General features: G+C 44.0%; 1 protein-coding gene across 1 annotated transcript; it reads left to right on the top strand.

The window, feature by feature from the left end:
- Positions 1–234: 234 nt before the first annotated feature.
- On the top strand, positions 235–22612 carry NLRP8 (NLR family pyrin domain containing 8). The gene is made up of 10 exons (XM_060000580.1): positions 235–616; positions 1841–1915; positions 3072–4671; positions 5740–5910; positions 8616–8783; positions 11728–11883; positions 13395–13565; positions 15256–15426; positions 18859–19029; positions 22483–22612. Exons 1-10 carry the CDS (start codon positions 235–237, stop codon positions 22610–22612), a joined length of 3195 nt encoding a protein of 1064 aa, XP_059856563.1.
- The last annotated feature ends 667 nt before the right edge of the window (positions 22613–23279 follow it).

The raw sequence follows: 23279 nt of genomic DNA, 5'->3' as shown, positions 1-23279 counted from the left end.
CCAATAGTGGAGGGGCTCCCAGGTCTTTCCGCAGGCCAGAGAATCTTGGAGGAAGGGAGGGGAAGAGGATATCCAGCACATGGTATGCTCCATCAGGTATGGATTACATAAATCTGTCCCCTGGGGTGGTGTTCTCACGTTCCTATAACTTCATGTCTCCCCAGGTCGCGTCTCTTCTCTCTTCCAACTGGTCCTCTTTATCGCTGGCGCTGAGGCTCTCGGCCTCGGGTAAAGATGAGTGACGTGAGCTGGGATTCTGACTCTTCCCCCCGCTCTTCCTCACCTCCTTCTCCCCCCCCTTCCTCCGCTCACTCGCCTTCTTTCTTCCCATCCTCTTCCTCCTCCGCCTTCCCTTTCAAAGACGGAGTCATGCTGTACATGGTCTATTTAAGCAAGGAGAATCTCCAGAGGTTCAAGCAGCTTTTAGTGGAAGAGAGCCCCAGACCTGGCTCTCTCCAGATCAGCTGGGACCAGCTGAAGACAGCCCGGTGGGCGGAGGTGGTTCACCTCCTAATCGAGTCCTTCCCTGGACGCCTCGCTTGGGAGGTGACTCACGACATCTTCGCCAAGATGGACCAGGCAGAACTGTGCCTTCGGGTACAGATGGAGCTGAATGGTGAGTGAGAATCTGGTATACAAGATGCGGTTGGGCTTGGGTGCTGCAGACCTAAGCGCTTCACTAGCCTCTCCTGTGTAGGTACACTATGTTTACACTTTATGTTCTTATACATCTAACTATGCACGTGCATAGATATATACACATATAGCACATGCATACATGGATATTAAAGCGTTTATTTATTTCTGTCGACTATGGTTTTGTTTTTTAATTTGGAAATTGGCTCCCTTTTTCATTGAAGTATAGTTGATTTACACTGTTGGGTTAGTTTCAGGTGTACAGCACAGTGATTCATATATATATATATTCTTTTTCAGATTCTTTTCCATTATAGCTTATTACAAAATATTGAGTAGAGTTCCCTGTGCTATACAGTAGGATATTGTTGTTTATTTTATTATTTTTTAAATTTTTATTGGAGTATAGTTGATTTACCGTGTTGTGTTAGTTTCAGTTTCAGGTGTTAGTACAGCAAAGTGAATCAGTTATACATATACATATATCCACTCTCTTTTAGATTCTTTTCCCATATAGACCATTACAGAGTACTGAATAGAGTTCCCTGTGCTATACAGTAGGTCCTTATTAGTTATCTATTTTATATATAGTAGTGTGTGTATGTTGATCCCAATCTCCCAATTTATCCCTCCTCATACCTTTTCCCTTTGGTAACCATAAGTTTGCTTTCTGTGTGTGTGGGTCTATTCCTGTTTTGTAAATAAGTTCATTTGTATCATTTTCTGGATTCCACATATCTCTGATTCCATCCATGTTGCTGCAAAGGGCATTATTTCGTTCTTTCTTGGAGCTGAGTACTATTCCATTGTATGCATGTACCACATCTTTTTTACCCATTCATCTGTCGATGGACATTTAGGTTGCTTCCTAAATGCACATACGTGTGTATTAAAGTGTTTATGTGTTTTACGTGTGTGTGTGTGTGTGTGTGTGTGTGAGTGCAGTGTTTGGCTGGGCTGTACATTTATATGTTATTAAACACCCTCCTCAGGACCTTCTGACACACCACCCTTTGCACACTTCCTAACACCGAGATGGGAGGTCTAGGTCATCTTCTTCTCCCTGAACTAAGGTGGTGAGAGAATGAGACTCGTGAATGACGTGGCTGCCGCTATCCTAAAAGGTCCCGTTACCTCCGTGCTGCTCTCCCTGTTCTGTCCACCTTATCATTCCAATGAGGGGCTCTTTGTTTGTCTGTTCCAGACATTTTACCTAACTTGGAACCGGAGGCCTTGAACCCAAGAGAAACACAAATGAACTTGGAGGAAGATGAGGCTGGTACGTGCTGGCCCTGTGCAGATTCTGGTGGAAAACAGGCTATGGGTGGGGATGAGAAGCCCAGTCCCCAAGGCAAAGCAGGTTGTAAATGCATATGTCTAGTGTCCCTTCTGTGAATCAGAACTTCAGAAAAGAGAGCAGCTGTGTACTCACCTAAGCGGGAAGTCCAGCCACTGACCCAGCTGGATGCAGGGGCTCAGGCTACATCCTTGAGACGTCACTTCTCTCCCTCCTTCCATTGGATTCAGTCTTGAGTGGTCCCTCCTCTGCACACTGGCCGTTTCTGCCACCAGCTGCCCTTAGCAACACCAGCAGGAAAACAGAGTGCTTATTTCTCATTTTTCCAACACAAGTCCTGGAGCTCACTCCCCTGAATGAACTGAGACCATGAGCTCCTCGATGAATAATGTGGTGAAATGCTCTGGCGGGTGGACACTGGCTTATGTGCTTATGAGACAGCTTGATGGTAAGTCCAGCCACAGTCCAAAGTAACGGTCGGAGAGTGCGAAGGGGGCAGTTCTCCAAAAAATTTAGGGTGCTGTTGCCAGGCGAGGAATGGTCAGTAGATAGGCAAACACAGCAGCTATCTTAATCCATCCCTCCTTCCCCTACTCCATTATCCTGGACCATCAAAGTAGGATTCTAGGGAACTCCCTGGGGGTCCAGTGATTAGGACTCAGCGCTTTCACTGCTGAGGGCCCAGATTCCATCCCTGGTTGGGGAGGCTAAGATCCCACAAGCCGTATGATGCAGCCAAAATAAAATTTTAAAATATATTTTTTAATTTAAAAAATACAAATAACATAGGTAAAGCTACCCCAGCCATCTTCTGAGAATTAAGAAATAGGAAGAAGGGACCAAAAGAACTGCGGAGCCAATAGAAGCTATGGGGTCACTGAACCAATTTCAAGAACTTTATAACCTCCCCCCACTTCTTATGTAAAGAGCAGCTCTTGCTTTGTCTGAGTCACTTCAAGTTGTCTGTTCTGTTCCTTGCAGCTTCTTAATTGATGCACTGCTCTCCGGAAACGTGCGTGATTGATGCACTGTGTCCTGGAGCTGGATGTAGACGTCAAGCCTCGTTTTCTGGTTGTTCAGTCAGTTCTCACAAACAACTGATGCTGTACCCTGTATCTCTCCCTTCTCATTCATCCAGATAAATTACGGGAGTACAGACTACACTTGATGAATGAATATTCGACCCTACGGAACAGCACCGCTTGGCCTGGGAACCACATGGACTTCTTTTACCAAGACCTACACAGAGAAGAAACATTCTTACCCTGTCTACTTCTTCCCAGAAAACCTCAAGGAAGACAGCCCAAGACTGTGGTTCTTCAGGGGGTCGCCGGGGTTGGAAAAACAAGCCTGGCCAAAAAAGTGATGTTAGAATGGGCAGAAAACAAGTTCTATGCCCACAAGCTCTGGAACGCTTTCTACTTCCATTGCCAGGAGATGGACCAGTTGGACGAGCAGAGCTTCGCTGAGCTCATCGCACGCAAGTTGTCCGGGTCTCGGGCTCTGGCGTCCAAGATCATATCCAAAGCAGACCAGCTTCTGCTCTTCTTTGATGGTTTTGAGGAACTAACCTCAACCCTCATAGATAGACCAGAGGACCTGAGTGAAGACTGGAGCCAGAAGGTGCCCTGGTCTGTCCTCCTGACCAGTTTGCTGAGCAAAAGAATGCTCCCCGGGGCCACGCTAATCATCTTCCTGAGGTTCACCTCTTGGAAGAACTTGAATCCCTTTCTGAAATGCCCGTCTCTGATAACCCTTACAGGGTTTAGCGTGCCTGAGAGATCCAGGTATTTCAGGACGTACTTCAGAAACAAGCACGAAGCTGATGAAGCCTTGAGTTTTGTCATGGGAAACACGATTCTCTTCTCCATGTGCCAGGTCCCTGTCATCTGCTGGATGGTATGTTCTTGTCTGAAACAGCAGATGGAGAGAGGAGCAAATCTCCTGCACACATTTCCAAACGCCACAGCTGTATTCGTCCACTTTCTTTCCAGCTTGTTTCCAACCAGGGTTAGAGACCTTTTCAATACGACTCACCAAGAACAATTGAAAGGTCTGTGCTCCTTGGCCGCAGAGGGTATGTGGGAAAGGAGATGGGTGTTTAATAAGAGAGATCTCAATCTGGCCAGACTGGATGAAACAGACGTCGAGACTTTTCTCAGCGCGAATATCTTTCGAAGGGTGGTGGGCAACAGAGACCTTTACGCCTTTGCCCACTTGAGCTTCCAGGAATTTTTTGCTGCCTTGTTGTATGTTCTCTGCTTCCCACGAAGACTCAGAAATTTCCATGTGTTGGACCGGTTCCACGTCCTACGTCTGATAGCACATCCCGGAAGAAAGAGGAACCATCTCGCCCAGATGGCTCTTTTTTTATTTGGCCTTTTAAATGACGCGTGCGCTCTAGCCGTGGAGCGGGTGTTCGGATGCAAGGTGTCCTTGGGCAACAAGAAGAAATTGCTGAAAGTCGCAGCCGAGCCTCATGAATGTGACCCACCAACCCCGCACCACGGGGTTCCACAGCTGTTCCACTGTCTGCATGAAATCCGGGAGGAGGTATTTGTGAGTCAGATCCTAAACAGCTATCGTAAAGCTACTTTGGTCATCAGCAGAAGTAAAGATGTGCAAGTGTCTGCCTTTTGCCTCAAGTTCTGTCGACGTTTGCAGGAGTTAGAGCTGACGATCACCCTGATCATCACCAGAGCGAGCAGGCTCTACCCGGATCCCCTTCCTGCCTCTGGGTAAGTGCACCCATCTCTCCCTTGGTAGATTCACGGTCCTATCGGGGACCTTGCCTACCATCTCCTGGGCATCTAGGGCGACCACCTCCGTCTTGAGGGGATCCCTTGCACATGGGACTTTCAGTCTTAAAAACAGAACGCAATGTAAAATAGGTAGCAAGTAGGATGCAGCCGCATAGCACAGAGAGATCAGCTCGGTGCTTTGTGACCACCTAGAGGGGTGGGATAGGGAGAATGGGAGGGAGATGAAAGAGGGAGGAGATATGGGGATATATGTATATGCATAGCTGATTCACTTTGCTATACAGCAGCAACTAACACACCACTGTAAAGCAATTATACTCCAATAAAGATGTTAAAAAAAAAAACAAAAACAAACAGAAGGTGTTCCTGGGGTGCCGATTTCCATGCTAAAACTGGGAGAATCCTGGAAAAAAACAAGATGAGTGGTTCACCTACCTTGCCTCTATGCTGCACACCCTCCTTCCCATGTATGTGGGGACTCTGTTTCAACTGTCACCCCGATTCTGTATATCATAAGCCTTTTAGTCTCTAAGGAAGTGCTGTCCAACGAGACTTCCTATGATGGGGAAGAATGAAGGAGAAAATTCGAGGTGTTCCCAGAGCCAAAGACACTACGTGCAGATCTTTCTCTGGATTTTGGATTCTGGTTCACCGTGCCCCTCCCCCACCCCCAAAAAGAAAGAATAATTTTCCCTTATTCTGTTCCTATATAGAGTTTTTTCTTTTTAGTAACAATTTCATAAGCACAGAGTAAGAATATGGATTATGTTTTGCATCCTAATCTCTGCCCTCATATAAATCCTAAGTGATTAAAAAGCAACTCCTTTTTTCCCTAAGTCATAGGACCATATAAGTGAGGCCACGAGTCTTCCTGGAATGAAATGAAAAATCCTGTAACAGTTCTGCTGGGCATCTTCTTAAATGAGGGCATCTTTTGAAAGTCACAAAGGGGTCTGTGATCATAAGGAAGCCCCGGGTTTGCTAGTAGGTTTTCTCAAGCTTAATCTCTAACGATGAGCCCTTTTCTCTTTTTCTCCCACACAGACCAGAGGGCAGTGATAGGTGTTACCTCTGGTGGCAAGACTTCTGCTCTGTGTTTAGGACACATGAGAGTTTGGAAGTCCTGGCTGTGACAAACAGTACTATGGACCCTGATTCAGTGAAGGTCCTTTCTACAGCACTGAAACACCCACACTGTAAACTCCAAAAACTGATGTGAGTATAAAACAAATCCTAGTTGGAAGGAATTCCATGGAAACAGTCTGTTTCCCTCTCTGCTCACGCTAGACATGCTCAAGGCATCCACGTCCGTAGGTTTTTTTCCTAGTCTTACTGAGATATAGCTGACCTATAACACTGTAGGTTTAAGTGTTACAGCCTAATGACTTGACATACATATATTGCAAAATGACGAGCACAGTAAGTTTAGTTACCATCCATCACCTCGTACAGTTCCCAAAATGTTCTTTCCTAGTGATTGAATGGTCTACTCTCTTAGCATCTTTCAAATCTACCACACAGCATGGTTAACTACAGTCACCCCAGCACTTATTTGTCTCATAATTGGAAGCTTGTACCTTCTGACCACCTTTGCTCAATTCCCCCACCCCTGCCTCTGACAACCATAAATCTGATCTCTTTTTCTATGAGTTTCATTATTTTTTAGATTCCACCTGTAAGTGAGGTCGTTTTTCTAAAGAAGACATACAGATGGCCAACAGGCTCATGAAAAGAGGCTCAACATCACTAAACATTAGAGGAATGCAGATGAAAACCACCATGACATATCACCTCACACCTGTCTTCAAAAACACGAGAGATAATAAGTGTTGGTGAGGATGCAGAGAAAAGAGAACCCCAGTGCACTGTTGGTGAAAACATGAATTGGTGGCCACTGTGGAAAACGGCATGGAGGTTCCTCAAAAAACTAGAAGTCCTAGTTGTTTTTACTGCCTGAGTGGTGATGTGCTAAGCAGGTACTTAGTGTGGTGTACCACTGCATTCCTTTGGGGTAAGTACTGTTATCCTGATTTTTTTTAAAGGGAGAACCAGAGAGGTTGAGTGACTTGTCTGAGATCACACAGCTGGTAAGCTTTGGGGAACGCTCCCCATCTCAGGTGGTCTGAGGCTCGCCTCCTCCATCACCACACCACACACGCTTAGCAGGCCCCTGCGTGTCACAGGTCAAGATTTCCATGAAAGAGGGAAGAAGGTGAGCCAGATCCAGCTGCCGTTTGGCAGGCTCTACGAAATGAAAAATGCATGTACACCTTGACCCCAAGGTCCACTTTTTTAAATCCACCCAAGGTAAATACACATGCACATACTCAGAGGAATGGTTGAGACCATCACTGCAACATTATCTTCAATAGCAAAAAATGTACAGACATTTATGTAGCGCTCACCCTCTGCTGGGCTGTCTTAGGTCCAGCATTACAGTTCAGTGCTCTTAAAACTCACAGCCATCCTAAAGAAGTAGGTATTTCATGAGGAAGCTAGGGCATGAGGTTACACAGCTGGTACGTAATTGGAATACAGATTTAAACTCCAGAATCAGTTCTCTTAGCTATTACCTTATACACCCTCTCCCTATGGTTTTTAAAACCCAGAAACTCAATACTTCATCAAAATTCCTTGAAATAGCCCACTTGACCAGTATCTGACCTATTTTCTCTCCTGTTATTATAAAGATTATCATTAACTCCCATTGTTTTAAAAAGATTTTTTTTGATGTGGACCAATTTTTTAAAAATCTTTATTCAATTTGTTACACTATTGCTTTTGTTTTATGTTTTGCTTTTCTGGCCACAAGGCATGTGGGAATCTTAGCTCCCGGACCAGAGGTCGAACCCACACCCCCTGCATTGGAAGGCGCAGTCTTAACCCCTGGACCACCCGGGAAGTCCCTAGCTCCCCTTTTTTGAGTGCCTTCCTTTCTGCATCAAGTCCTATGCAGAACCTCTTACAGGCATCACTAGTGTTAATTCTCACGACCATCCTAAGTGGAAAATGTCATGAGCTCTCTCGAGGATGTGAAATGAATCTTGGGGAGATTAAGTGACTCACGTAAGGTCGTCCAACTAGGAGGCTGAGCTGAGAAGAGAATCCAGTTTGGAGCCTTGGGCTGCACAGAAAGGGGCCTCACGCATTTATGGACTGATTGAATGAAGAAGAACTAATTAGCAAATGGGGAAATGTTGGTCAAAATGTACTATAGGGCTTCCCTGGTGGCGCAGTGGTTGAGAGTCCGCCTGCCGATGCAGGGGACACGGGTTCGTGCCCCGGTCCAGGAAGATCCCACATTCCGCAAAGCGGCTGGGCCCGTGAACCATGGCCGCTGAGCCTGCGCGTCAGGAGCCTGTGCTCCGCAACGGGAGAGGCCACAACAGTGACAGGCCTGCGTACCGCAAAAAAAAAAAAAAAAAAAAAAGTACTATAAACTCCCAGTTAAACATTGAATACTTTCTGGGGATCTCATGCACAGCATGGTGACTATAGTTAACAATACTGTATGGTATACTTGAAAGTTGCTAAGAAAATAGATCTTCAATGTTCTCACCCCAAAAAAGAAATGGTAAGTATGTGGCCAGATGGAGGCAGTTAGCTGATGCTCAAGTGGTGGTCATTTTGCAATATGTAAGTGCATCCAATCAACAAGCGATGTACACTAAACCGATACATTGTTATCTGTATCATCTCAACAAAGCTGGAGGGGAAAAAAAACTAATGAGCCACCTTGATTGTGGTGATGGTTTCATGGGTGTATGAACACATCCAAACTCATGAAGTTGGGTGCATTAGGTATATGATAGATGCACTTTTTTTGGTGTGTCGATTATACCTCAATAAAGCTGTTCAAGAAAAAAGAGCTGATGGGCTGATGCGAGCCTATGATAACCGGACACTGCTTACCTCTGCAGCTTTAGGCACGTGAGCCCCCTCGTGTTGAATGAAGACTTAATCAGGGTTTTGGTGGAAAACCAGTACCTGAGATACTTGGAAATACAAGACACGGAAGTGAGATGCCAGGTCATGGAGTTTCTGTGCAATGCCTTGAAACACCCCCAGTGTTTTCTACAGTGTCTGAGGTGAGACTGGGAGGGATGGAGAGAGAACCCTGGTACCCAGGCAGTCCGTTCAGAGGTGGGGGGTTACATGCTCAGCCTGCCTGACATCTTACTGCAATCAGTTGTCAGTTTCACTCAGCTTTTTTCTTTTATCAAAGTATAGTTGATTTACAATATTGTGTTAGTTCCGGGTGTACAGCATATTTACATATATACATATATATGTATATATGTATATATATGTATGTATATATGTATATATGTATATACATATGTATGTATGTATGTATATATGTGTATATATGTATGTATATACATATATATATTATATTATATTTTTATATATATTTTTAATATTTTTTAATATATTTATTTATTTATTAATATATTTATTTATTTATTTTTGGCTGAGTTGGGTGTTTGCTGCAGTGCGCGGGCTTCTCATTGCGGTGGCTGCTCTTGTTGCGGAGCACGGGCTCTAGGCGTGCGGGCCTACAACTTCAGTAGTTGTGGCTCGCAGGCTCTAGAGCGCCGGCTCAGTAGTTGTGGCACACGGGCTTAGTTGCTCTGCGGCATGTGGGATCTTCCCGGACCAGGGCTCGAACCCGTGTCCCCTGCATTGGCAGGCAGGCAGGATTCTTAAGCGCTGGGCCGCCAGGGAAGCCCTACATATATATATTTTTAACATCTTTATTGGAGTATAATTGCTTTACATTGTTGTGTTATACATATATTTTTGCAGGTGCTCATCCATTATAGGTTATTGTGAGATATTGAACATAGTTCCCTGTGCTACACAGTAAACCCTTATTGTGTATGTATTTTATATATAATGGTGTATATCTGTTAATCCCAAACTCCTGATTTATCCCTCTCCCCACCCCTTTCCCCTTTGGTAACCATAAGTTTATTTTCTATGTCTGTGAGTTTGTTTCTCTTTCATAAATACATTTATTTATGTTATGTTTTAGATTCCACTATAAGTGATATCAAAATATTTGCCGTTAAATCACTTCACTCAGTATGATAATCTCTGGGTCTATCCATGTTGCCGCGAATGGCAATATTTCATTATTTTTTATGGCTGTTCACTCAGATATTTTTTAAGGTGACAGTTTCATATATGTATGCACTGTGAAATGATTGCCACAGTCAGGCTACATAACCCATGTGCCACCTCACAAAGCCACCATCTGAACACTTGAGATCAACTCTCTTAGCAAACGTCAAGTATACACTACAGTCTTGTTGACCATCGTCACCATGATGTACATTAGGTCTCCAGAAGTTATTCATCTTATAACTGGAAGTTTGTGCCCGTTGACCATCATTTCCCCCACCCCAGCCCCTGCAACCACCATTCTACCCTCGGGTTCTAAGTTTCACTCAGCTTGAAAACTACAATTTGATGTCCCAGGTGTGTCTGAGATAGAGAAACCATAGCCTTAGGGGTGAGCTTGGGCCAGCCCACCCTGGCTTGCAAGAGCTGATCGTTAAACATTCAGGAATTTGGTGAAGGTTGTTAGACAGCATTATTAAAAAACTAACTCACACAAACTTAGTATCGAATAAATTATATTAAAAAACAAAGGCAATAGTTAAAACTCATTACTTCCTAATTTTTCTTACTATATTATTATCGGTGTCAGTGTTCAGCAAACCTTCTCTATGAAGGGCCGGGTAAGGAATATTTTCAACTTTGCAAGACGTACAGTCTCTGTCACGACTGTTCAACTCTGCTATAACATCTGAATTAAATAGTGGTGACAGAGAGCTAAAATATCCATTGCCAATATGCAAATGAATAGGCATGGTCGTGTTCCAATAAAACTTGATTATGATTAATAATTATGTATTCCTAGAGTTCATCAATAACTTTAATGATTTATTAAGTATCAATTGTGTTATTAATAACTGTAATAATTATATAATTTACTAGTGATTTTATGTATGAACACTGCAATTTGAATTTCATTTAATTTTCATGTGTCACAAAATATTCTTTAACTATTAAAAAAAATTTTAGGGATTTCCCTGGTGGTGCAGTGCTTAAGAATCCGCCTGCCAATGCAGGGGCCATGAGTTCGAGCCCTGGTCCGGGAAGATCCCACATGTCACGGAGCAACTAAGCCCGTGCGCCACAGCTACTGAGCCTGCGCTCTAGAGCCCGCGAGCCACAACTACTGAGCCCGTGCGCCTTAGAACCTATGCTCGACAACAAGAGAAGCCACCGCAATGAGAAGCCCGCGCACTGCAACAAAGAGTAACCCCCTCTCGCTGCGGCTAGAGAAAGCCCATGTGCAGCAACAAAGACCCAACACAGCCAAAAATAAATTTGAATTTTTTTTTTTTGCGGTACGCGGGCCTCTCACTGTTGTGGCCTCTCCCGTTGTGGAGCGCAGGCTCCGGATGCACAGGCTCAGCGGCCATGGCTCACGGGCCCAGCCACTCCACGGCATGTGGGATCTTCCCAGACCGGGGCACGAACCCGCGTCCCCTGCATCAGCAGGCAGACTCCCAACCACTGCGCCACCAGGGAAGCCCAAATTTTAGAAAAATTTTAGATTACTCAGTTCACAGGCTGTACAGGACCAGGTGGTAATGCAAATTTGGTCCACGGGCCATAGTTTAACTGAATCTCATTCTTTATCCTGAAAATGGTTTGGCCAATAAATGTTTAAAAGAAGTTGTGTTTCAGGGGCAGAATCAAGTCCCTGGTTTGGAATTAAAGCCTGACAGCCCATGCCAATTTGTCATGGCCCTGAGTGTGTATTATTTTCTATTGATTATTTGCAATTCAGACGCCGAATTTGATGCAGGTTCACTCAGGCAAGATGGAAATCACCCCTCCAGTCACTCTTGGGTGAAGAACAAGGATGTGAGACAGTAGGTGAGGTCTAGGTGGCTATGTGGGTACCATTTTCCCCAGGAGCTAAGGTTCAGTGTTTTTGCGTGGCTTCTGTAGGGTGGAAGATTGCCCTTTCAGCCCGAGAAATTGGGCTGATCTCGCCAGGAATCTCAAAAACAATGTTCACCTGAAGACTCTAATGCTGAAACGTAGCTCCCTGGAGAGGTTTGAGCCATGTCACCACCTGCCAGTGGCCCAACTGGAGAAGCTGTCGTAAGTCTTTTTGTGGTTGTCATGCTGTTGCCCAGTTGTTTGGTAGATTGAGTGTTTCTAGGAGAAAAACAGAAATGGGGGAATGTGTGTATAATGGAGCAAAATTAAGTGGTGATTGTTAATGACATAGATGGGGCAGTGAAGGCTTGAGCTGAGAGAGAGACAGACAGACAGAGAGACAGAGACAGAGAGACAGAACTACATAAAAGTACATATTCGCACCTAATATCCTAGAATATATAACTGTAATGAGCCTGATGTATCCATCATCCAGTTTTTGAAATAGAACCTTAACCGTACTATTTTCCTTCCCCACTGATCATATCAATCCCCAAGTCCATGACCCCCACGCCCCCATAGCCATCTTGAATTGGGTTGATCAGGCTCCTTATTTGTATTTACACTGATAATACTGTACATGGATCCTTAAACAGAGCACAGTTTTGCCGTGCTTTGAATTTCACATAAGTGGCCTCATTGAGCATGTGTGCTTTTTCCCATCAACCGACGTTTTAGTCTTCATCAGTGTTTTGTAGTTTCTATAGGCTGTTCCTCTTTGGTGCTGAATGATAACATTTGTATAAATGTGCAACAATTTAGGTGTCCATCTTACTTGCCACCGAGGGTTGAGCTATTAACACACACACACACACACACACACACACACACACACACACACACACACACACTGACACACCGACACACGCTAGTAGAATTGCCACGTCATGGAGAGCATTCATCTTCAGTTCTACCAGGCTTGTTTCCAGACAGTTGGTACCAATTTGCAGTCCCACCAACGGTGTGTATGAAAGTTCCCCCAACTCCAAATTCTCATCCGACTCTTGTTACTGTTACTGCTTTTGCCAATCTGTTGAGCAGAAAATAACATGTTATTGTTTATTTATGACTCAAGTACCACTTTATTATTTTTTAATTGAAGTATAATTGACTTACAATATTATATGAGTTTCAGGTGTACGACCTGATATTTTTCTACGTTACAAAATGATCTCCATGATAAGTCTAGTTATCATCTGTCACCATACAAAGTTATTACAACATTAGATACTTTCTTGTTTACGTTTGCACTTCCCTCACCACACATGAAAACGTTTTCAGGACCTTCCTATACATCTTAGTTTCTCTAATACGAGTGCCCGCTTCTGTCTTCAGTGCGTGTTTCTATCTTTCTTTACCTTGTGAGATGGTGTCTCTTCCCAGGTCACCTCCATACATGTTATTTACTGTTTAGTCATTGCTGGTCCCTTTCTCTTCCCTCTTCATCCCGCTCTGTAACTGTTTTCCTGATCCCCAATTGCTTCTCACATCAAAGTTCTATCCTCCCCCTTAGATCTGAGAAGCCCTAAGGGCTGGTAACAGGAGTAGGATGAGGCGTTTGCATTTAGAAGGAAAGCCCTGATTGAAATCTTCGTCTCTCAGCACGAGACAAGGAAAATCCTGTCGCAGGCATGAATTAAATTGCACCCTGTCTGTGTGTGTCTGTCCCACAGGTTGGAGAATTGTGACCTCACGTCACTTTCCTGCAAAAGTCTTATCTCTTCTCTTGCGAGTAACAAGAACCTGACCCATTTGAGCTTGGCAAAAAATGCCTTGAAGGACGATGGGGCGAAACAGCTTTGGAACGCCTTGCAATGCTCTCAGTATCCTCTGCAGAGGCTGGTGTAAGTCCCAAAATGTCCTCTTTTTGGAACTCCCTGGAGTAGAATAGGGCAATGGAGAGCAACTGTGATATGTGTGTCCATTTATGCAACATACTTTTTAAGCGCCTACTGCATATTAGGCATTGTGCTGATACTGGAAGAAAGCATAATGAAGAGGAAGGTGGTTATGATTTCAGTCTCAGAGATAAATTATCTAGCGGCAGAGTTCTCAAACTGTGTGCCGAGGTACCCAGGGGTGAACTCACAGAGGCGCTGCAGGATATTTTAAATGTAAGAGATACTGACATCATCGCCGCAAGAGCTATTAGCTTGAGGTAGTTCTGTTCTAACATCAGGTTGTGCTACTTCCTTTCAATGATGTCATATCTTTGCAAAGCTCTGTCTTTAGCAATTGCGATCACGAGAGCAAGTGCATTGCAAGAATGTTTTTTAACAGATTTTTTTTTTTTTTTTTGGCCATGCCGTACGGCTTGTGGGATCTCAGTTCCCTGACCAGGGATCGAACCCCAGGCCCCCGGCAGTGAAAGCCTGGAGTCCTAACCCGTGGACCCCCAGGGAATTCCACAGAGCAAAATTTAATGAAGTACAGGGGTGATGTGAAAAAAGTGAGATGCTAAGGAGGGCATAAATGGAGAAAGTTTGGGAACCTCTGATCCAATGCATTCCTCTAACTCCCAGAGTTTGGGAGTGAGAGTTATACCTCTGAGATCAGAATAATGTAATGTGACCTGGCTTTCTGCTCAGAAGTGAGGCGTGTATCAACCTCAGTGATATGGACCAGCATACATACTAAGTGATATCCTGTTTGGTGTTTATCTCACTCTATCCTGAATTCTTTAAATGACTTCCCCTAGGTATCAGGGCACATTGGCTGTCATTGACAGAAATTAAACTCAGACTGTCTTAAACCGTAAAGAAATTTGCTGGCTGGTAAAACCAGAAATGCCGAACTGACACACAATACCCCCTGAACCCATTGAAGCTTTCAGGATCCCAAAAAGAAGCAGGAAATTGTGCAGCTGCTTCGGAAGACAGACGGGTGTCTCCTCAAAAGGTTAAACAGAAACGTAACATGAGTCAGCAGTTCTACTCCTTGGTATACATGCAAGAGAAATAAAAACAAAATCTGCACAAAAAATCGTACACGGATTTCCATAGCAGCATTATTTGTAGTAACAAAAAAGTGGGAAACAATCCAAGTGTCCAAAAGCTGATGAATGGATAAAGTGTGGTCTCTCCATATGATGGAATATTATTCAACCATAAAAAGCAACAAACTATATATTAATACATGCCAAGTGGATGAATCTTGAAAATATTATGCTAACTGAAAGAAGCCAATCACAAAAGACCACATATAGTATGATTCTATTTATATTAAATGTCTAGAAGAGGCAAATTGACAGGAAGAGAAATCAGATTAGTGGTTGCTAGAGCTGGGGTGGGTGGGGGAAGAAATTGGGAATGACTGCTAAAAGGTACACCGTTTTCCTTTTTGGGGTGATGAAAATGGTCTAGAATCATGGTAAATGTTGTGCAACTCTGTAAATATACTGAAAACCAATGGTGTGTACACTCCCAATGGGTGAACTATATGGCACGTTAATTATATCTTGATAAAGCTGTTATACCAAAAAAAAAAAAGGCGGGAAAGAAAGCTAAGGGTGTTTTGGTTGGTGTTTCTCTGCAGGCTGAGAAATTGTGCCTTGACCTCTGAGTGCTGTCCGGATATGGCTTCTGCTCTTGATAAAAATAAAAACCTGAGAAGTCTGGACCTTGGTTTTAACAGCCTGAAGGACGACGGGCTTATCCTGCTCTGTCAGGCCCTGATGAACCCTGACTCTGGCCTACAGATTCTTGAGTAAGTTGTCCCCGTTTCCTTCTTTGAGACCGAGTGTCTGTAAAATTCTCTTGGGGTAGAATGTGGGAGTGTGTTTTGCACTTCTGGGGTGTTCCCTCCATTTGGTTGGAGGACTTGGAAACTTCAGAGCAGTGGTTCTCAAAGGACAGTCCTCAGACTAGGAACTTTTTCAGCAGGGAAGTTGTTAGAAAGGCAAATTCTTGCATCATTTGTCTCTCTGTGTCTGGTTTATGTCACTGAGCATAATGCCCTCAAGGTCCACCCATGTTGTCGCAAACAGAATTTCATTCTTTTTATCGGCTGAGTAGTATTCCATTGTACGTATGTGCCACATCTTCTTTACCCATTCGTCTGTCGATGGGAATAGAGGTTGCTTCCGTGTCTTGGCTATTGTGAATAGTGCTGCTATGAACATGAGGGTGCAGGCGTCTCTTCCATACCCTGGTTTCGATTCCTTTGGGTCCATTCCCAGAAGTGGGGTTGCTGGATCTTGTGGTGCCCTGAGGGTGGGGGACACCCCAGTCTGTGCTTCACAAACACCTCCCATGATTCCTGTGAATGTCAGAGTTTAAGGACCATTGTTAAATTCTTCCATTCAATGAAAGATAAAGAAGAATTTGTTAATCTTAGACTAATACCTTAGATGGCGAGTCTTCCAAAATCAATGTTTATTCTTAGGGAATCCTTTTTGTGTGTATGTTTTTTCCTTCTCCTAAAGGTCTCTATGCTAACATGCATACTAGCCAAGTGATTTGAAAGAATTCATCCTATTTTTAATTGTTTTAGTGGTTACCCTAAATATTTAGAAAAGATTTATAGACATCTCTGATGACAAAGGTTGAAACTTTTTTTTGAGTTTTTTTTTTATTGGCGTGTAGTTGATTAACAATGTTGTGTTAGTTTCAGATGTACAGCAAAGTGATTCAGTTATACATATACAACTTTTTTTTGCCTCTTTCCTACCTGCATTTTCTGTTCACTATTGGTATGATCTGGGTTCTAAGTCTAGGTCACTTTTTTCACTCAGAAATGTTAGCTTTTATTCTTTATTGAAGTATAGTTGATTTATAATATTATATTAGTTTTAGGTGTACAGCATAGTGATTCTGTATTTTGATAGATTATACCCCCATTAAACATTATTATAAGATAATGGTTACAATCCCCTATGCTGTACAATATGTTCTTGTTGCTTATCTATTTTATACATAATAGTTTGTACCTCTTAATTCAGTACACCTAATTTGTCCCTCCTCTCTTCCCTCTCCCCTTTGGTAACCACCAGTTTGTTTTCTATGTCTCTGAGACTGCTTCTGATCTAGGAGAGGCAGCAGTGAGCGGTGGCGTGAAGCGAGATCTTAATTCCCTGCCCAGGGACTGAACCTGGGGAGCCTGGATGAAAACCAGGAATCCCAGCCACCACACCCGCTGGCTCTTGCCCCAGTGAAAAATGCATTTCTCACGGAGGCAAAAAAAGAAACCTGTAAAACAGGTACAAAGTTTATTATTAGAGACATAGCACAACAACAAGTGGGAGAGCACACAGAAACAGTTTGCTTAGTTAAGATAGAAGCAGGGCAGAGACGCACACTCGGAGGGAAAGGATGTGGGCGTCCCCCCGATGAGGAAGAGCCCCATAAAAAGGCGGTTACGTCATTCATATAGGGCAGTTCTTCCGGGTCTTTGTTTCCCTTTGGCCAGTTATCTGATTTCTTTTTCCACACCTGACCTTCCCTAGGACCTTCCCCAACTTGTGTGTGCAACTTTTTTCCAAGATGGATTTCAGCCCAGAGCCCTATGGGAGGGCCTTAGCATCACATGTTGTGGGGTGGTGCCCCTCCTTTTTGACCCCCAAGGAGCCTTTCTGCACATATGCAATGTCTCCCTTGCCCCAAGGATGGGAAATACGTAACCTCTTGATCTTTCAACAGAGTTTGTCCCACTCTGTCCCTGCCATAAAAACGTCCAGTGTCTAGTTATTTACCCTATTTCTGTTACTGGTTTTTATATCGAGGTGCAGATCTTGAAATATAGACAGGAGTCCGGTCATAAATATGTAGTCCTGGAGTCCACTTGTCTCTTGCTTCAGGAAATGTAAACAGGGGGGCTGATAATGAATGTCTGGCCTGGAGCCCACCTTCTTCTCACCCAAGGAAGTGTAAGCAGGAGGCCAGTTGTAAATGGCTAGCCTGGAGCCCATCTATCTCCTGCCTCCCTTTTATTTTGCATATATACTCATTTGTGTTCTTTTTAATATGGCACATATAAGTGATATCACATAACTCTAGAGCATTTAAATCACAGTAGGTTACATCCTTAATTTCTAGGATTAGTCCTGATAATGGATTTCATTTTTGTTGATAATTACTCGAAGGGAGTTCTGGAGGTCACAATTCTTTTACTCCAGAAAGTTAGTCTTGGGTTGGGTTTTTTTTTTAATTATTTTTTTATTTATTTTATTTTGGCTGCGTCGGGTCTTCATTGCTGCCCGCGGGCTTTCTCTAGTTGCGGCGAGCAGTGGCTACTCTTTGTTGCGGTGTGCAGGCTTCTCATTGCGGTGGCTTCTCTTGTTGCAGAGCACGGGCTCTAGGTGCATGGCTTCAGTAGTTGTGGCTCATGGGCTCTAGAGCACAGGCTCAGTAGTTGTGGCGCACGGGCTTAGTTGCTCCACAGCATGTGGGATCTTCCCTGACCAGGGATCGAACCCCTGTCCCCTGCATTGGCAGGTGGGTTCTTAACCACTGTGCCACCAGGGAAGTCCTACTACTATATTTAAAATAATCAACAAGGACTTAGTACAGAGAACTCTGCTTAATATTCTGTAATAACCTAAATGGGAAAAGAATTTGAAAAAGAATAGGTACATGTATATGTACAACTGAATCCCTTTGCTGTATGTCTGAAACTAACACAACATTGTTAATCAACTATACTCCAAAATAAAATAACATTTTTTTTTAATTCTTTTCTTTTTTTTTTTTTTTAAACCCCACATTTGTTTATTTATTTATCTTTCTGGCTGTGTTGGGTCTTCATTTCTGTGCGAGGGCTGTCTCTAGTTGTGGCAAGCGGGGGCCACTCTTCATCGCGGTGCGCAGGCCTCTCGCTATCATGGCCTCTCTTGTTGCGGAGCACAGGCTCCAGACGCGCAGGCTCAGTAGTTGTGGCTCACGGGCACAGTTGCTCCGTGGCATGTGGCATCTTCCCAGACCAGGGCTCGAACCCGTGTCCCCTGCATTAGCAGGCAGATTCTCAACCACTGCGCCACCAGGGAAGCCCTAAAATAACATTTTTGAAAAGAAAAATAAGCTCCTTGGAATGAAATGACTCATTCCGGTCAGAGTGTGATTTCCAGGCTGTGAGCAGCTAGGCTGGCTCAGCTCTCAGGGGAGGGATGTGGTGACTTTTCTGCTGCCTGTTTCTCTCCCACAGGCTGGACAAGTGCCTGTTCACCTCCGGCTGCTGCCAGGCCATGGCTTCTGTGCTCCTCAACAACCAAACTCTGAGATACCTGGACTTGAGCAAGAACGACATCGGGTTCGGGGGCATCCTCCACCTGCGTGAGGCCGTCAGGAAGAGGAAGTGGGGATCTGAGGTCTCTCTGTAAGTCTCCGCTGGGTTCCCTGTGCAGGATGCATAGCCCTAGGAAACCTCCTCAGCAGCAGTGAGATTCTGGACCCCAAATGCTGTTGGCAGATGTTGCTAACGACCTTTGTTCCTTTCCTGGGGATTTTTATTTTAATAAATTTTTTATTTTATTTATTTATTTTTGGTGGCATTGGGTCTTCGTTGCTGCGCATGGGCTTTCTCTAGTTGCATCGAGTGGGGGCTACTCTTCGTTGCGGTGCGTGGGCTTCTCATTGCAGTGGCTTCTCTTGTTGCGGAGCACGGGCTCTAGGTGCGTGGGCTTCGGTAGTTGTGGCTCGCGGGCTCTAGAGCGCAGGCTCAGTAGTTGTGGCGCACGGGCTTAGTTGCTCCGCGGCATGTGGGATCTTCCCGGACCAGGGCTCGAACCCGTGTCCCTTGCATTGGCAGGTGGCTTCTTAACCACTGCGCCACCAGGGAAGCCCTCCTGGGGATTTATAGTTTCCTTCATGTGGCTGACAAACCACAACTCCTGCGTGTGAAATGAGAAAATAAACCTGGATTCTACTGTCTGCTCTTTTTTTTTTTTTTTGCATTTTAAAAATATTTGTTTGTTTTTTACAGTAGGTCTTTGTTGGTTATCTATTTTAAGTATAGTGTGTACATATCAATCCCAGACTCCCAATCTACCCCTCCTCCCCACTCTTCCCCCCAACCCCGTAACCATAAGTTCATTCTCTAAGTCTGTGAGTCTGTTTCTGTTTTGTAAATCAGTTCATTTGTATCATTTCTTTTAGATTCCGCATATAAGCAATATCATATGGTATTTGTCTTTCTCTGTCTGACTTACTTCACTCAGTATGATAATCTCCAGCCCATGCATGTTGCTGCAAATTGCATTATTTCGTTCTTTTTTATGGCTGAGTAATTAATATTCCATTGTATATATGTAGCACATCTTCTTTACCCATTCCTCTGTTGATGGACATTTAAGTTGCTTCATGTCTTGGTTATCAGAAACAGTGCTACAGTGAACACTGGGGGGCATGTTTTCTTTCAGGTTATGGTTTTCTCTGGATATATGCCCAGGAATGGGATTGCTGGATCTTATGGTAGCTCTATTTTTAGTTTCTTAAGGAAACTCCACACTGTTCTCCATAGTGGCTGTACCAATTTATACTCCCACCAACAATGTAGGAGGGTTCCCTTTTCTCCACACCCTCTCCAGCATTTATTGTTTCTAGATTTTTTGATGATGGCCGTTCTGACTGGTATGAGATGGTAGCTCATTGCAGTTTTTTTTTTAATTTTTTATTTATTTATTTTTGGCTATGCCTCACAGCTTGTGGGATCTTAGCTCCCCGACCAAGGGTCAAATCCGCACCCCCTGCATTGGAAGTGCAGAGTCTTAACCACTGGACCGCCAGGGAGGTCCCCTCATCGTAGTTTTGCTTCGCATTTCTCTAATAATTAGCGATGTTGAGCATCTTTTCATGTGCCTCTTGGCCAACTGTAAAAAAAAAAAAAAGTAAAAACGTAGCCATCTGCTCTTAAACTGTTTGTTTCTTCATCTTCTCTCCTGTCTTAAACAAATGAATGTGTTATCATCACTTACCAGATCTGCGGCTGTGAAGGGCTTAGTGGATCTTTCTGTTTCTCCATCTGTAATTTTGGGTTGGCATCCTCCTCCAGGAGATACTATGAGGATTGGAAGAAAGTGCATCTATAAGGCACTAAGTTCAGTGCCTGAGACCATCATGATCTCAATTATCGATGGATTCTGGGTATAGGTCATAGGAAACAGCTGGTGTATTCATTATCTATTGCCCTGGAACAAATTATCTCAATGCTTAATAAGGCAACACACATCTGTTGTAAAATTTCTGAAGGTCAGAAATACAGGAGCAGTTTAACTGGATGGTTCTACTCAGACTCTTTTACAAGCTGAGTTAAGGTGTTGACTGGAAGGTGATGAGGCTGGAGGACCAACCTCCAAGCTCACCCATGTGGCTGTTGGCAGGAGGCCTCAGTTGCCCTCTGCAAGGCTGCTCCTAATGTTGCAGCTAGCTCCCTCCTGAACAAGTGATGGGAGAGGGAGGAAGGGGGAAGAGGGGGGGCAAAAGTGCCCAAAACAGAGCCACAGTCCTTTATTACTGAATCTTGAAAGACCCATCCCTTCTGCTTTACTCTAACGGTCACACAGACCCACTATAGCCCAGTGAGAGAGGGGGCTACATGATAGTGTGAATAACAGGAAGAAGGATCTTTGGGGCCACTTGGAGTCACCTGCCACACCTTGTAATTGGTGGATCCAAGGCACCTGGGCTTCATCCCTGAGCTCTTGAGAGCTGCACCATTGATCTTGAGCTTGTTGACTTGAAAAATATATTCACAGCCTAAAAGTTGAGAGGTAGGTTTTATTCAGTAGGAATTTTTAGGACTTCAAGCCCAGGAGTCAGAGTCTCAAGTAACCCTGAGGAAACTGCTCTGAGGAGGTGAGGGGAGAGCTAGGATATATAGGAGTTTTGCAACAAAGGGCAGGTGGTAGGAACAAAAGATTACTCTTAATAAAAGAAAAGCAGATACCTCGAGTTAAGGCATATAGCACTTTTCTATGTATGGGAAGATGCAAGAGTCTGGGCTCACTGAAATCATTCCTTTGCTATGTATCTCAGCTACTTGGGGCTAGTATCCTGTGTTTTCTCATCCTGAGTTCCCTCAGGGCTCACCGTGGGGAGTGGCTGCAGTCTGATGGCTGCTAGATGGCAGGTGTTCTTTGTTTCCTTCCTGAGTTCCCTCGGTGCTCACCAGCTCACCACTGGGTTGCAATCACTGATGACTGTGACATCCTTTGTTTACTGATACGGCAGGCAATATTCCATTTACATTAAGTCCCCTACGTATGAACCTTCAAGTTGCGAGCTTTCAGAGATGTGAACGTGCATTCACATCTGTGTATGCCTGTCTGGCATACATTGTCTCGTGCGTGCGTCCTCTACTGGTTGTGCATCTTGCCCTCTGTCTCCTATGGCTGAGGATCCTTCAGCTCTGCCATCTGCCACCTCCTCTCCCTCCTCCAGTCAGTAACTCTTCTTGCCTGTTCACTCAGTGCAGCCCCTGTATGCTAGCTGTTATACTGTACTACTGTACTTTTCAAGGTACTGTTCTGTAAGATTAAAAATGTTTTCTTTGCTTTTATGTATTATTTGCGTGAAAGGTATTATAAACCTATTATAGTACAGTACTATATAGCTGATTGTGTTAGTTGGGTACCTAGGCTAACTTTGTTGGACTTATGAACAAATTGGACTGACAAACGTGCTCTCAGAACGGAATGTGTTCATATGTAGGGGACTTACTATATCAATCTCATGGGTGGTAAATTTCTGTCCTAGAGGTCTTACATATTTTCCAGCACTGCAAAAGAAAACTGAGCACAGGAGAACCAAACCTGATTCTTATCCTTCTCAGGGAGAAGAAACAGAGCGATGGAGTGGATATGATGAGAAGACTGGAGGGCCCAGTAGTGAACAACAAAATCCTGAAGATAGTTCAGGATTGGAAAGATGAGTGCTGTGATAAGGCAGAGTGGACGAATTGATCCGGTGACGCCCTGGATAACTTTTTCCTGATGAAAAATTGGGCAATGGTTTCCTATTCTGTGGGCCCTTCTGAGTCTACAATGGCTCAGTTAGTTCTGGGAAATGGTGTAACGCGTGACCTCCAAATAGCTCCCTCGGAGATACTGAAGGTCACATGTCAGACATAGATTAGTCACGGAATTGGGGGCACCACGGTAAGCAGCGTTCCAGCTCACTTCTACTCCTGGCTTCTGGAAGTCATTGAATATGTCATGTTAACATTGTCTCTGGGAAATATCTGACTCACCTACTGGAGTATTGTGAGAATTGAATTAAAAATGTGCATGAATGCAATTCAAAAACTTGTCAAGTGTTGTTTATTTACAAATAGACTTGTACATCAACTGTTACGAAGGAAAACATCTTGCCTCGAAAGAGGGTCCACTATTGTATAGCACAGGGAACTCTGCTCAATGTTATGTGGCAGGCTGGATGGGAGGAGACTTTGGGGGAGAATGGATACATGTATATGTAGGGCTGAGTCCTTTTGCTGTGCACCTGAAACTATCACAACATTGTTAATTGGCTATACTCCAATCCAATACAAAATAAAAAGTTTTTAAAATAATAATAAAAAATAGGAAAAAAACAGTGTCCAGAGAAAATTTCTGAGGGAGATAATATAGC

The sequence above is a fragment of the Delphinus delphis genome, chromosome 20, assembly GCF_949987515.2.
Source record: "Delphinus delphis chromosome 20, mDelDel1.2, whole genome shotgun sequence".
NCBI classification, from domain to species: domain Eukaryota; kingdom Metazoa; phylum Chordata; class Mammalia; order Artiodactyla; family Delphinidae; genus Delphinus; species Delphinus delphis.
The sequence above is the reverse complement of the archived record's forward strand: the minus strand, read 5'-3'. Positions and strand labels throughout refer to the sequence as shown.

What these genes read in the sequence shown, in the direction of transcription:
- NLRP8 (XM_060000580.1), top strand. Translation starts at nt 235, where the DNA reads ATGAGTGACGTGAGCTGGGATTCTGACTCTTCCCCCCGCTCTTCCTCA. An exon ending in TCTGGCCTACAGATTCTTGA is followed by an intron (nt 15,427 to 18,858) that starts GTAAGTTGTCCC and finishes TCTCTCCCACAG; the next exon opens with GCTGGACAAGTGCCTGTTCA. An exon ending in TGGGGATCTGAGGTCTCTCT is followed by an intron (nt 19,030 to 22,482) that starts GTAAGTCTCCGC and finishes TATCCTTCTCAG; the next exon opens with GGAGAAGAAACAGAGCGATG.